Genomic DNA, 15275 nt, shown 5'->3' with positions numbered 1-15275 from the left:
GGCACCCTTCTGGGAAGCAGGAAAGTGTCAGGACTGTGGTCGACAGATCAAAAAGCTCTTCATATAAATGTGAAAGAAGTACTAGCAATTTCTCTCGGTCTCCAACACTTCTCATATCTGGTATCAGGGAAGATATTGGTTGTAATGTATATGCGGACATTACGACAGCTCTGTTAAGGAGCCAAGTAACCCTCCTCACTTAGTTCATTCAGGGAAGAATGAACGTCCTTGTGGACGAACTAAGCTGAGGAAATCAGGTCCTGACAGTGGAGTGGATCTGTTTGCGACAGTCAAAAATCACCATCTGCCCAGATTTTGCTCTCCAGTCCTAAACCCTCTCGCATGGGTGACAGATGTGATGTTGTTTGACTGGTCGGGACTGAACATGTATGCATTCCCTCTGTTTGCAGTGATCAGGGAGGTGATCAACAAGTTTGTGACTCAAGAAAATGTCTCCATGACGCTAGTAGCTCCATTCTGGCCAAGGAAGGAGTGGTTCCCCGACTTGCTTTGACTGCTTGTGGACTTTCCGAAACTCCTACCACAAAAGCAGTCATTACTCAGACAACCGCACTTCTACAGATTCCACAGAGGTTTGTCCACTCTAGTATTGACAGGCTTCAGACTGTTAGGAAGTTTGTCAGAGCAAAAGGCTTTTCAAAGCAAGATTCAAAAGCCATTGCTGAATGTAGACAAGCTTCAACTAACAAGTTCATGTTCTACCAGTCAAAGTGGAAGGTGTTCAGGAACTAGCGTAGAAAAAATAATGTCTCTTCTTCTGAGACCTCTTTAGCTCAGGTCACAGATATTTTGCTTCTCCTGGGGAACTGGAGGAAGTTGTCTCCATTGACCATTAAACAGTATAAAAGATCAATGTTGAGTTCAATTTTTAGGCACAGAGGACTTGATCTTCATTCAGATCAAGACATATCCGACCTTATTAAGTCCTCTGAGACATCTAAGCTATAGAACCCTGGCATAGTTTCTTGGAATCCTGATGTAGTACTGAAGTGGCTTTCAGGTCCCACTTTGAGCCACCTTGTTCAGCTTCTCTGAAAGACATCACTTGACAGACACTTTTTGGTGGCTTTAGTGACTGCAAAACATGTAAGTGAGTTGCAAGAAATTAACAGGAGAATAGGTTTCTCCCAGGGAAATGCTGTCTGTTCTCTTTCTTTGGGATTTCTCGCAAAGATTGAAGACATTTCCAGACCTTGGCCTCACTCATTCACCATAAGGAGCTTAATGGACATGCTTGGCCCGGAGGAAGAAGAAATGGTTGTATGTCCAGTCAGAGCTCTTCAATACTATCTCCAAAGAACAGAAAAAATCTGAGGATCAGCAAACAATTTATGGTGTTCAGTGAAATCCCCATCTCATGCAATGTTGAAGAATGCCGTTTCATTCTTTTTGAGAAGGGTGATTATAGTGCCACACTTACAGGTTCAGGAGGATATGCTCCCCTCCTTCAAAGTAAAGGCGCACAAAGTCAGAGCAGTCTTCATGTCGCTCACCTACTGACACAACCTGTTATTGGAAACAATTACAGGCGGTCCCCGGGTTACGACGGGTCCGGCTTACGACGTTCCGAGGTTACGACGCTTTTTCTTAAATATTCATTGAAAAATCCTCCCTGGGTTGCGACGCTTGTTCCGAGGTTACGACGCTGACCCTTCCCACGCTCCGAGTTAACGACGTTTTTTAAAAACGCATATATGATAAGAATCCTTTATAGTTTAGCACAGTTCTCTCTCTCTCTCTCTCTCTCTATCTCTCTCCTCTCTCCTCTCTCTCTCTTTGTATTTTCTGCCTGACAAAAATAATCACTAATTAGTGTATTTTGATGTTTTTATTTTCATGAACTAAATACATTTTTATAAATACAAAAATTATTTACTAAATTTTCAAATATTAATTTTTGAATTAATACTGTATTGTAAGTTTAATAAGTTTGAAATGATATCGCATAATAAAAATAATAATTCTCTCTCTCTCTCTCTCTCTCTCTCTCTCTCTCTCTCTCTCTCCTACAAAGATGTATGTTTTTTTGTATGATAAATAAATGATTTACTATTTTTCAAATAAATAATATTAATTATACCAGCAAAAAGAAATATCAATTCATTAAAGAAAATACCATAGTGAATTAGTAAGATTTTAGCTTATATTTAATTATGGAAGAATGAAGGAAATCCCAGTCTTCTTTCAGTAACCTTTTCTCGAACTCCAGGTACTAAAACTGTCAGATATATCAAGTTCTGTGACAGCCAGGAGGGGGAAGAGCTGCAGTGTTGCAATCAAGTGTTCATGAAATTATTTCCCCCCCCCCTCTCTCTCTCTCTCTCTCTGCTCTCTCTCTCTCTCTCTCTCTCTCTCTCTCTCTCTCTCTCTCTCTCTCTCTCATTTACTGAGACTCGAGATTTTTTTTGTACTTGTACTATTTGTTTTTAATACTTTCAAATAATAATAATAATAATAATAATAATATAATAATAACTGTACCAATTACAAAATTCATATGTGATAGTATTTTAAGGAAATACAATACGTACTAATCTATCCATGTCACTTTTAATTAAGGTTAACTCTCTCTCTCTCTCTCTCTCTCTCTCTCTCTCTTTGCCACACAAGATAATAATGTGTCATAGTGGTAACTCCCTCCCTCTCTTTCGAAGGAAGCGTTATAAGTATTTTTTGAGAGAACAGAGAGATAAACACTTTCTCTTTCTCTCTCCTACCGAGATGAAGAATTTTTTATGGTATGTCTCTCTTTACCGAGATGAAAGAATTTTTATGGTACTAGTATGTAAAATGTTTATTGATAATTTCAGTTATTTAATAATAATAATAATAATAATAATAATAATAATAATAATAATAATAAAACTTTAATTACAAAATTCATAATGGTCGTATTTTAAAGAGATGAAAAATGACTTTCCATTTCACTTGTAAGGATAATTCCTCTTTCTACTGAGATGAGAGAATTTTTATGGTAGATGCACGTGTTTTATTATATTTTCAAATATTAATAATAATAATAATAGAAGTAGTAATAATACCATAACTAATTTCAAAAGAAAATTCTTCCCTTCGTCTTTTTCTGTATCAATTTCCCTACCTCATAACTCCAGTGACACTGGAGCTTAATGCCATACAATGGTCAACAAATTTAATGGTTTTATGTAATTCTCTCTCTCTCTCTCTCTCTCTCTCTCTTGTGTTTTAATGAAAATATACAGTAATTTGTGAATACACAGTGTTGCACATGAAAAAAGTAAATTAGTGATAATTTTAGAGATACGGCCCTAAGAAAAATTGCAAATTAGTGAAATTTTCCCTGTGGACATGTTTCCAAGAACGTCGTTCCGGCTTACGACAATTTTCGGGTTACGACGCGTCTTAAGAACGGAACCCCCGTCGTAACCCGGGGACTGCCTGTATGCAATATAGACGTTTTGGCGGAGTAAATCAGTCTTGGCGTCACACTACCTCAAGGAGGTAGGAACAGTGTTTGAAAGTGGTTGTACTTTAGGTCATTTGTCAATCACTGGCACACTTTTGGATGAGGAAGCATAGAGAGTTACCTCTCCCTCTTCTATCCCTTCGTCTTGGTGCAGGGCACGTATTGAGTTTTTGGGAAGCCCGGGTGATACTTGGTACCCAGAGTACCCACCAGTCCTTTAGTGCAGGTTGGTTTATGGTTTTTAATGTGTAGGTGACAGTGTTGTTTTTAATTTCTGGTACATACGCAAGGTAGGGACACTTTTTTTTTCTTTCTTTCTTTTTTAAGTCTTCGTTGAGTCATTTGGTGTACTAGTTCCATGACTGCGAAGGTCCCACTCAGTAGGGCTAATCATCTGCAGTGTTCTCTTACCAGGTAAGCACCTTGAACATTGTCTCAAAACTTATTAGAGGCAGTCCCCGGTTATCGGCGGACTCGGTTATCAGTGGTCAGGTTTTATGGTGCTTGTCTAGTGCTATAAAATCGCCAATTTATGGCTCCATAATGGGCCGAGTTCCAGTTATCAGCGCCAATAATAGAATAATGGGCCCATAGGATACCTAACAGGTGCCATAAACGCCATTATGGCACCATAAATCGCCAAGTTTCGGTTAATGGCGGTTTTCGCTTATCGGCACCCCCGGGAATGGAACCCCTGCTGATAACCGGGGACTGCTTGTACTGTCTATTTCTGGGCTCAGCTCGTGTCGGCCTATGAAAGTATCCTTAATATCATTCTTTCTAGGTAAAATTAGCCTAAAATTACCAGAGAAAAACAAAATTAAGAAAATGTCAGTAAAACTGACTCGCTCACTCTTAAAAAGAAGTGTCGGTATGATATAGGGGCGAGTGTGGAACACTACCACGAGACAAACACCAATTAGAACTTCCTATCAGAATCCCCCCAAGAGAGAGCTGATACCAACGGGCGATGCAGCCTCTACTACTACTACTAGAGGACGCCACGGACAGCAGCGCCCCTAGCGGACATCCTTAATTTTTAGCGCTAGCGTCAAGACGCAGATTTTACTTGTGCTGTGCTATCTCAGGATTTATCCCTTTAATCTACGATGGAACGCTCTGCAATTGCCACGGCTAAGTTAAGTAACTCATAAGTAATATTTTACCACAAATTTATCTTCCGGGTACCAGTATTTTCCTCTTAATAGGTCATATACGGTTCCCCGGTTGTCTCGTGGCGGCCATGCTGCCTCGTAAGAATTCCCGGTCCTCCATACTGGGACTTTTTCTTTATACTTTATGGGCTTACTTTATCACGTTCATTGTTTACATCGAGTTTTAGCTAGTTTAGCCCTCCTACCATTCTCTTAGCTTGGTATTTAGGGCTATTATTTATTCTGGGACCCAGCATCCCGGCTCTTGCTCTACATCGGCTATCGCTGGCTCCGAGTAGGCTTCTGTTTCTTGGAACAGTCTGCCTCCTCCTGGGCTTCTTTCTCTTTTACTAAAAGTGTCTCTTCCACCTTTTCGATGTATATATTTATTTTATTTAGGGTGTTAGGCTAGCCTAGGTGCTTGTTCCTTGTATTGGTACAGCTTGGTTCACGTGGCCCTCTCACGGTTGTGTTGCTCGCGGCCTAGGCCACTTGCGGTCACGTGTTCCATAGCACCTTACCCTGCCCCTACCCTCCCTTTCTGGTATAGGGAGGAGCTGGGGGACCCCTTGGTTGTCATGACAACCTCAGTCGCCTTCTCTCATCCTACTCGGAGGTGACCAGGGGTTCCTCCCAGCGGGGGGTATAGGGCGACCACTCATGAGGTACCGGGTCTCCATGCGGGTAGTCGGTGAGGCGGGGAGGAGTAGGCCATCCCTCCCTCCTCTCTCGCTCCCGCCGTGTTACGCCGAGACCTTCCTCCCCCCCTCCCCAGTTGCTCAGCCACCTCCCTTGCTATACGAAAGGAGCCTTCCGTCGCAGCCGGGGCACCTTTGGTTACAGGTTACTGGCTCCGCTAGCGGGCGGGGTGGGTACTACGAGTGGTCGGTTGCTTGCCTACTATATCCTTATTTCTCTCCCCCACTACCGGAAGGGAGCTTACTCCTTACCTACGCACTCTTCTAGTAGACGGGCGGAGAGAGGTTGTTTTATTATTGTTATTTTAAGGATATACCCTAATTGTACAATATTTTACAATGAATTGTGTATTATTATATTTTATCGACCATCCCCGCCATTTCCGTCGTGGTTTCCATTACCACCACTCCTGGTTGGTTGCCTTTTGTGCCTCCGCCATCGGCGGAGCCATAGCCTAAGATACCAACCTGGTTTACCACACGTATTTTGGCGGGGCTCTGGTTTAATCTAACTTTTCGCTCCGGCACCAGCGGAGCATATGTTAGACTGTAAGTGTTTACTTGGTACTCATGTACTTTTCCACTTACAGGCTACCAACTGCCAGGTCCCAGCGTGTAACGCGACGCTGTTCGACCCCTGTGGACATGATGAGTGTAGGTCTCACGCCCCCTGTGCCACGTCGTTCAACGAGACGATCGTCTGGCACCCTGAAGCCTGCGCCATCTGCTACGACCTGGTCGGTCAGCTGGAGATGGGGTAAGTCCATTATAGGCTTACTTATCATTCACTAACAACTTCTAGTCGTAAGTTTGTTAACCCCGTTCCATCATTGGCAGCTAATCTCACCTTTCTTTCAGGCTACCGGTGTGAGGGAAGTCGCCCTCGCCACCCTGAAAGCGTGGGTGGGCGGCTTCGGAAGGGAAGAACGCCGCCAAGGGCCAGCCTACATTTTGGACAGGAAGCTGGCCGTCCAGATCTTCCCCGCGGGCAAGTCGACGGGTTACGTTGACCCCTTGTCCGCTGCCCCGCTGATAGCCCTCCATCCAGCAAGACCTCAGCAATCATTTGGGGTCGTAGCCTCCCAGGAGTCGGTCCCGGACGTCGCTGCCCTGGACCTTAACCTTGAACCTATGGCGGTAGGGGGGGAGGATTTGTTGGTTGAGGTAGGTGTGTCGAGCGCCCAAGGTCTTTCCTTGGGTGCTCCTGGATCTTCTCCTGTCCCCTCTTCTTCCGCTTCATTCCAAGGCTTTGCGGGATCTGAGATCCCTATTCGCTCTCCCGCTCTCTCTGTACCTCCTAAGGAGAAGGGAAAGAGAGAACCGAAGACTCTAGCCAAGACGACTTCTAGGAAGTCGTCTTCGTCTTCTTCGGCTAAGAAGTCGTCGACTTCCTATGCCGATGCGGTGGTGAAGGCAAAGCCGAGCTCTTCTCAATCAAAGAGCTCCAGAAGCAAGGCTTCGAAGGAGAAGGACTCGCGCTCCCGCCGAGTCACTGCCTTCTCCCGCCTCCACCGCTTCCACTCCGGCTACGCTGGTAGGGGTAGCAGGCACTAGCACCTTTGATCCCTCTGCTTTCTCAGCAGGGGTGATGGAACAGGTGGGCGTGCTGGTAGGCTCGCAAATCTCCGCACTGGGGACACGGTTCGAGCAGATGTTTGCACAGTTGTCAAACACTCTGTCGCAATCTGGCCAATCAATCCAGGATCTCTCTAACAGAATGAGAGAAAATGAGGACCGAGTAGCTGGGCTATCTCAGGTTCCTCCCCCAGTCTCCCCAGCGTCAAGCACGGGGATTCTTCAACTCCCGCCATATGACTCCTTGCCAGCTTTCTCTATGGAGAACCCATGGAGAGTAGCTGCCTACGCTCCGTTCAAAGATGGAATGATCTCTATCTCGGAGTGTGGAACTCGAAGGATTGAGGACTTCGAGTTTTACCCTCCGGTCTGACGCAGCCTTTCATCGGTTATGCTAGGCTGACGCCAACGGCTCTGACGAGGGAAGACAAGATCTCTAAGGAGTCGGTCTATATAGTAGAGATCACGCTCAGCGGGAATGGGTTCACTGCCTTGAGGACTGGGAGTGTACGAACACCAAACTCCAGGCCTACAAGAGTCCCTTCACTATTTTCGCGACGGAAGAGGAGGTTTCTCTTCCGTTCGCCACGAAATTAGTGGAGAAATCCCTTCAGGCAGTCCTCAAGGATGAGCCATCCCACAGTTGAGGGAGGCGGAGTCTACTTCTCCGCTCTTCCCGGCCTTCGGAGAATTGTGGGAGAACTTGCCAGCTACGTTCACGCTTGGTAAGCTCAAACCGGACTGGCGCCATGGACCAGTTCGGCGAGAAACTACTACCAAGGCTGCCGGATTCCCTAATCCAGGCAGAGTTTGATGCGCGAACTAGGTTTGGCAGGTCCCTCAATTCCCTCATAATCACGGAAATGGCTGCCCTCTCTTACGCTACGGAACCGCTGTTCAAGATTCTGGCGAAATCTCAGTTTCAGACGGTTCTAACGGACGCTTTTGACTTCTTCCAGGTCCTTAGGAGGAACTGCCGGAAGCATGTCTTACAAGAATGTTACCATCAGGCATGAGCCTAATAGACTCTTGGCCGCTAGCATGTGGGGAGCGGATCTCTTCCCAGAGTCCGCAGTTAACGAGGTACACCACGAAGCTGCTAGACTCAACCAGAGCCTTAGAGCTAGGTGGGGTATTTCCTCAAAGAGGAAAACAGGAATCCGTTCCCACTGCTGGCAAGAAACCGAAGAAGGTGGTAAGAGGTTCCAGCCATATAAAAAACTCCAGCAACAGCAGCAATTTGTGCAGGCGGTCCCGGTTACCCAACAGGGACAACCTGCCAGCTCAAAGCAGAACCAGCCTATCCTCCTGTTGCCCCCGCAATCTCAGCCATCCACTTCCTACGCTATCTCGCCGGCCTTCAACCCTGCATATGAGGCTCAAGGCTACACTCAGCCGAGAGGTTAGGGCGAGAGGTTACTTTTCGTCAGCGTGGCGCAGGAAGGGGTACGAGGAGCAGGCAGTTCAGAGGAGGGCGTGGTGGCCAACCCGCCCATCAACAATGAGGCTCCCCAGGTAGGAGGGAGGGCTGTTCCTCTTCCGCCACAGGTGGGGGTTCAGCAACTGGGCACAGAGCATAGTGTCCAAAGGATTAGGCTGGAGTTGGATCAAAGATCCTCCTCCAATCAAATCATTCCATCAGATACCGTCAAAGGAATTGACAGATTACGCGGAAGAACTCCTTCAGAAAGGAGCTATGCGAGAGTCAACATCTAAAATTTCAATGGTCGCTTATTCAGCGTGCCAAAGAAAGGCTCAACAAAAAGAAGGGTAATCTTAGACTTGTCAAAGCTAAACTCTTTCATTCGTTGCGACAAGTTCAAGATGCTTACCCTCTCGCAAGTAAGGACCTTACTTCCGCGTGGAGCCGTCACATGCTCCATCGATCTTACAGACGCATACTATCATTATCCCTATAGCCAGGCACTTCCGCCCATTCCTAGGATTCAGGCTAGGAAATCAAACATTCTCATTCAAAGTGATGCCCTTCGGTCTGAATGTAGGCCCCCCAGGGTATTCACAAAGATAGCAGAAGTGATTGTACAACAATTGAGAGCTCAGGGAATCATGGTAGCAGCATACCTCGACGATTGGTTGATCTGGGCACCAACAGTCGAGGAATGTCTCAAAGCCACCAAAAAGGTAGTTCACTTTCTGGAACATCTGGGTTCCAGATAAACAAAACGAAATCCAGACTTACTCCGGAATCTCGTTTTCAGTGGCTAGGAATCCAATGGGATTTGTCTTCCCACAATCTGTCAATTCCAGTGGTCAAACGGAAGGAAATAGCAAAATCTGTCAGGCAATTTCTCAAATGCAAACAAACGTCAAGAAGAAACCAGGAGAGAATCCTAGGGTCTCTTCAGTTTGCTTCGGTAACAGATATCCTTCTGAAAGCAAGGCTGAAAGATATAAATCGAATTTGGCGGTCAAAAGCAAACTCCAAATATCGAGACAAGTTGTCAGTAATTCCACAGATCCTCCGCAACCAACTACGGCCTTGGTCAAAAGTAAAGACTTAGCCAAGAAAGTACCCCTTCAATATCCCCTCCCAGTGTTAACCATTCACACGGATGCATCCCTGTCCGGGTGGGGGGGATACTCTCAGTTCAAAACAGGTTCAGGGGACTTGGTCAGTTCAATTTCGCCAGCTCCACATAAACGTGTTGGAAGCAATGGCAGTATTTCTTACTCTGAAGAGACTGCTTCCCCGAAGAAGTCTCATCTAAGGCTAGTTTTGGACAGTGCAGTGGTAGTTCATTGCATCAACAGAGGAGGGTCCAAATCCAAGCATGTGAATCATGTCATGATAGCCATCTTTGCATTAGCAAACAAACACAAATGGCATCTGTCTGCCACTCACCTGGCTAGGAGTAAGAATGTGATAGCAGAACGCCTGGTCTGGCTCCGGTCAGTTCCTCTGGAATCAAAGAGTGGTCTCTGGACGTCGGGGTCATTCCAGTGGGTAAGCCTGAGAGTCCCAGGTCTCCAAGTGGATCTCTTCGCCTCACAAGCGAACCACAAGCTCCCTTGCTATGTGGCCCCCAACCTGGACCCTCTGGCTTATGCCACGGACGCCCTGTCGTTGGATTGGAATCAGTGGAGGAGAATTTATGTTTTTCCTCCAGTGAATCTTCTCTTGAAAGTCCTAAGCAACTAAGGTCTTTCAAAGGGATAGTAGCTCTGATTGCACCGGACTGGCCCAAGAGCAACTGGTATCCTCTTCTTCTGGAATTGGGTCTCCGACCTCAACGGATCCCCAATCCCAAGCTATCACAATCAGTACAAATGAGGACTGTGTTCGCTTCCTCAGGAACTCTCCAAGACCCCTAACTTTATGGACTTCATGAAGTTTGCGGCTAATAAAGATACTGACATTGATCCACAGAATATTCTCTTCCTAGAATCAGATAAGAGAGAGTCAACCATTAGACAATATGACTCAGCTGTTAAAAATTAGCATCTTTCTTGAGAGAATCGAACACTACAACCATGACAGTTAATTTGGCTATATCCTTTTTCAGATCCTTGTTTGAAAAAAGGTTTAGCAGCTAGCACAATTACCACTCATAAATCGGCTTTGAAGAAAATCTTTCAAGTAGGTTTTCAGATAGATCTGACTGAATCTTATTTCACATCTATCCCTAAAGCCTGTGCTAGACTTAGACCTTCTCAGAGGCCTACTACAGTTTCATGGTTCTTAAATGATGTCCTCAAACTAGCTTCAGATACTGACAACTCATCTTGTACATTCATAATGCTCCTGAGGAAGACATTATTCTTATTAAGCCTAGCCTCAGGAGCTAGAATTTCAGAACTGTCGGCTCTATCCAGGGATGCGGGTCATGTGGAATTCCCCTCCATCAGGAGAAGTTCTACTTGCTCCGGATCGTAGCTTTTTAGCCAAAAATGAGGATCCTCTTGCAAGGTGGGCTCCTTGGAAGGTTATCCCACTTCCACAGGATCCTTCTCTCTGCCCAGTTATCAACTCTTAGAGCCTTTCTATCTCGTACTTCTTCAAGATCCTCAGGTGCTCTCTTCATGAGAGAAAAAGGTGGTACTTTGTCAGTAAAAGGCATTAGACAGCAAATCCTTTACTTCATTAAACAAGCCAACCCTGAGTCATTCCCAAAAGCACATGATATCAGGGGAGTAGCCACCTCAATTAATTATTTTCAACATATGAACTTTGAGGATCTTAGAAAGTATACTGGATGGAAATCCCCGACAGTCTTTAAACGGCTTATTTAAAAGTCCTTGGAAATCTTTAAAGTTTTCAGCAGTAGCAGCGGGAAACATAGTTTCCCCTGATACTGTATAGTAGTTGTAGTATAGATCCAGGTCCTTTCTACCTACATCAGCCAACATGCCTCACCCTATCGCCAGGCTACTCAAATATCATAGCCTTAGCCGTTGAATCATATAGTGGATTGTCCCTTATTTTTTTGCTAGGGACATCCACACTTGTACTGATAATGTACTCAGTGTACCTACCCTTATTTTATGCTAGGGTTAGGACACAATATGTTTGTATATATTCACCATTTTTTGTATTTATGATGAACTTCAGTGTACCTACCCTTATTTTTATGCTAGGGTAGGACAGTGCTGTGGGGTTTTTTTTATATATTTTGCAATATTTGTATTAATGATGGATTTCAGTGTACCTACCCTTATTTTTATGCTAGGGTAGGACACATGAGTTTGTATATTTTGTAATTTTGTAATTTTGTTAAGTAAATCCCCTTTTTTTCTTTATATTACATGCAGCACTGTAATTTACTGTAATTACCATTTAAGTACTTTAAGATTACTAACGTTCTATTATTTTACTGTTTAGTATAAGTTAGTTTAAGTGCTTAGTTTGTATGCTGTAATTGATTTACTTATATTATATCCATCATTTTACACTGTTTTTCATTGTTCCTTTTTTCCCATCTTGTCTGTTTCTCTGGTACTCTTTCATAGGCCGACACGAGCTGAGCCCAGAAAAGGGATTTTGACGAAGGAAAAATCTATTTCTGGGTGATTGGCTCGTGTCGGCCTATGAAACCCCCCCTTTATGGTTTGTTTTCCCCCCCTTGCAGGACAAGATGTATTTAACTGTTTTAATTAAGGATGTCCGCTAGGGGCGCTGCTGTCCGTGGCGTCCTCTAGTAGTAGTAGTAGAGGCTGCATCGCCCGTTGGTATCAGCTCTCTCTTGGGGGGATTCTGATAGGAAGTTCTAATTGGTGTTGTCTCGTGGTAGTGTTCCACACTCGCCCCTATATCATACCGACACTTCGTTTTTAAGAGTGAGCGAGTCAGTTTTACTGACATTTTCTTAATTTTGTTTTTCTCTGGTAATTTTAGGCTAATTTTACCTAGAAAGAATGATATTAAGGATACTTTCATAGGGCGACACGAGCCAATCACCCAGAAATAGATTTTTCCTTCGTCAAAATCCCTTTTGAGTCACTTCTGTTAACAAGGCATTAACATAGAATTAGTCCATGATTCCCTCCTCCTTCAATATGGAATCAGCTAATTGTAAGTGCTTGGTAAGTCACGTGTAAAAATGATGTTTTTTTTTAATCAAATTTTACATATACCAAGCACTTATATAATCAGAATTGTTCCTTCCTCCCCACAGATGCACTTAGCGGCTAAAACAAATGATGAAATTTGACAATCGGTACCTTTTATTCCCGAAAGTGGGCGAGTCCTGTTCACCTACACAAGCAATGGCAGCGGCACCGCAAATTTGAATTTTTGACTGCCGTGGTTATGAAAGCTTACAGCTAATTGTAAGTGCTTGGTATGTATGTGTAAAATTACATATTATTATAAAAAGGTCAAGTTCATCAATAAAAAGGTCAAGTTCATCAAATCAAGGTAATCTCAACTGATCTTCTAGACTTGAAGTTTCAGCAATCTTAAAGATATATGGAGAAGATAATCTACTTTTACTAGTTTTTTGGGGGGAGAATTTATGTGTAAGGGGTTGAGGGTTTGCTTATTGGGGTACGTTGGCCCAGGAGATGTAGTGCATTTCTCTTCCTCTTCTTTCTATCTCAGCCCTTGTTGTTTTTATTCACGTGAGATGTAGATTTCTGCGGTTACTATGCTACATCTCTTGAATGCTTGGTGTTACTGCATATCTTTTTTAGTATTAAGTAACTCGAGTCCAAACTATTACCTCACTTGCAGCGTGTTCATGTCCTCAAAGGAGCCTGTGAGACTTTTCTGGACATGGTTCTTAACCCTTTTCTGTTCTCAAATGCTCCTTCAAACCATCAGGATTCACAGTAATTGGATATTATCCTTTGTTCCTATCACTTAAATAGCAGTTCAGGCTAAGTTTGATTGGTGGGTTTGTCATGAAACAATGGAAATTTTCAGAGTAAAAGCAAAATTCTCCTTATTGACCCATCACACTTAATACTTACCTTTCTATCAGTCCCCTTTATATAGAGTGTGAAAGGTGCTCATGCCCCTGTGATCACTCAGTAAATGGGTTTCGTTTCTGGTAGTTGTACTTCTGTACGTAATACTTCCAAGAGAACTCAAGTGTGTGAAATAAGGCTAGTTTAATTGGTGGGTTTTAATGAAAGATTTTGTGTTTACTCTAAAACCTTCAGTTAAAATTTGTTATTGTTGTTGAAAGTTACCTTTAATCATGTTTTTTAATGTCATTTCCACAATTATTGCCAATTATATGAATAATATAAGCAATGCTTTAAAATCACGTTTCTCTTTGTTTTTCTTCTTGTGTCAGGAATATGTGGGGAAATATGATTTTTTTTTTTAATGGTGATAGCTTTGTCTGTTTTGTTTCTCTTTATAGTACATGGCTGGTTTTACTTTTATTGATTATCAATGTTATTACCTGATAGTACCAAAACTGCAAAAGTAATGATTAGTGACCTGGGATGTAACTACTGTAGTCAGTTACCTCATTGTTTTTCATAAGTATAATGGTTGTCAGTAAGCAAATGTATCTAGTTACAAACTATACTTAAATAAGGGCTGGAGTAACAACTTCTCAGCAACCTTACAAAACATGTGAATTGTATAGTTTCAGTCAGCTTGTATGCACCCCTTGAGGAGGCATTTAAATCATTTCTGCATATCTCTGTTCAGAAAACAAAAGCAATAAAGTAGTACTTGAGACATTTAAAAAAAATGGTGTAAAAACCATGTCTGAATCTTCATCTGAGGTAGGTTTTAGGATTTTAATAGTATGTGTATATATACAAACTTTTAATGGCACAAGGTTTACTTTCCTCCTAACTCATAGCTTCAGGTCACCATAACTGAGAATGACTAGTGATGATGCAAGTATAGTTGGTTTCTCCTCATGGCAGGGATACTCACATATAAAAAACAAGAGGTCTTCTTTCATGAATGACTTATCTTACAGATATCCTGTAACTGACTTTATAGTCCATGTGTAAAGTAGGCAGTTTGTATGTTCAAAACTTGAAAAGTATGAGTGATTTTCCATCTTTCAGAGGAAAAAATGGAGGCTGATCTTTGGCTCCTCAATAGTTGTACAGTGAAAAACCCAGCAGAAGACCATTTTAGAAATGAGATCAAAACTGGAAGAGATGCTGGTAAAAAAGTTGTAGTAGCAGGTTGTGTACCACAAGGTAAGGCTTTAACTTAATTTTCTGAATTGAGAGTTGTAGTTTTATTGATATTTTCTAGGTGACTTAGCTGTGAGACATGTTCAGACAACAAAGGCCTATGGTCATTTAATATTATTAAGTATAGTATATATGAGTTGCCTTAATGAGCAGAATTTAGGTCAATCAGGATTACTTACTTGGTAATTAATTACTCTTTTGACAGGTGCTCCTCGTTCAGAATTTCTCCAGGGCTTAAGTGTTGTTGGAGTACAACAAATAGATCGCGTTGTTGAAGTAGTGGAAGAAACTCTGAAAGGTTTGTGAAATTGTCACGAGGCATCTGCATTGATTAAATACTCTATGTTTAACCCTTAATGGACGGGTGCTTAATCAATATGCAGCACCCCAGGCCGGGAAAACTTTGAGGTCGGCCAATTCAAGAAAAAAACATCTCAATGGAAAGAGGGAAGATATGCAAGTTCACATGGTGTAAAAAAAAAAATTATAAAAAATTTTCCTTACCTTCCACAAGAAGTTGAAAATAACTATTTTCAACTCCTTGTGGAGCCTCTTTTACAAGACAATTGTAAATTTTACGAAGTTAAATAAATTTATTTCCTTATAGGGGGATAGTGCTGTCAGTGGACCTCAGGCAGTGCACTGTAGGCATTGCTTAATGTTCTTTGCAGTGTGTCTTTGGCCCCTAGCTGCAACCGCTTTAGTTCCTTTCACTCTACCTCCTTTCATATTCTCTTCATCTTAACTTCTCCC

At 43.0% G+C, this 15275-nt stretch overlaps 1 protein-coding gene across 1 annotated transcript in view; it reads left to right on the top strand.

Annotated features, from left to right (window-relative positions):
- LOC135219590 (threonylcarbamoyladenosine tRNA methylthiotransferase-like) overlaps nucleotides 1-15275 on the top strand; it is a 143273-nt gene that overhangs the window by 24901 nt on the left and 103097 nt on the right. Inside the window, exons 3-4 of the mRNA XM_064256478.1 lie at nucleotides 14388-14525; nucleotides 14728-14820. Coding sequence (XP_064112548.1) covers nucleotides 14388-14525; nucleotides 14728-14820 — 231 coding nt within the window. The remainder of the gene's footprint in view (nucleotides 1-14387; nucleotides 14526-14727; nucleotides 14821-15275) is intronic.

The sequence above is a fragment of the Macrobrachium nipponense genome, chromosome 1 (assembly GCF_015104395.2).
Source record: "Macrobrachium nipponense isolate FS-2020 chromosome 1, ASM1510439v2, whole genome shotgun sequence".
NCBI classification, from domain to species: domain Eukaryota; kingdom Metazoa; phylum Arthropoda; class Malacostraca; order Decapoda; family Palaemonidae; genus Macrobrachium; species Macrobrachium nipponense.
This window is presented reverse-complemented; position numbering and strand designations above follow the sequence as displayed.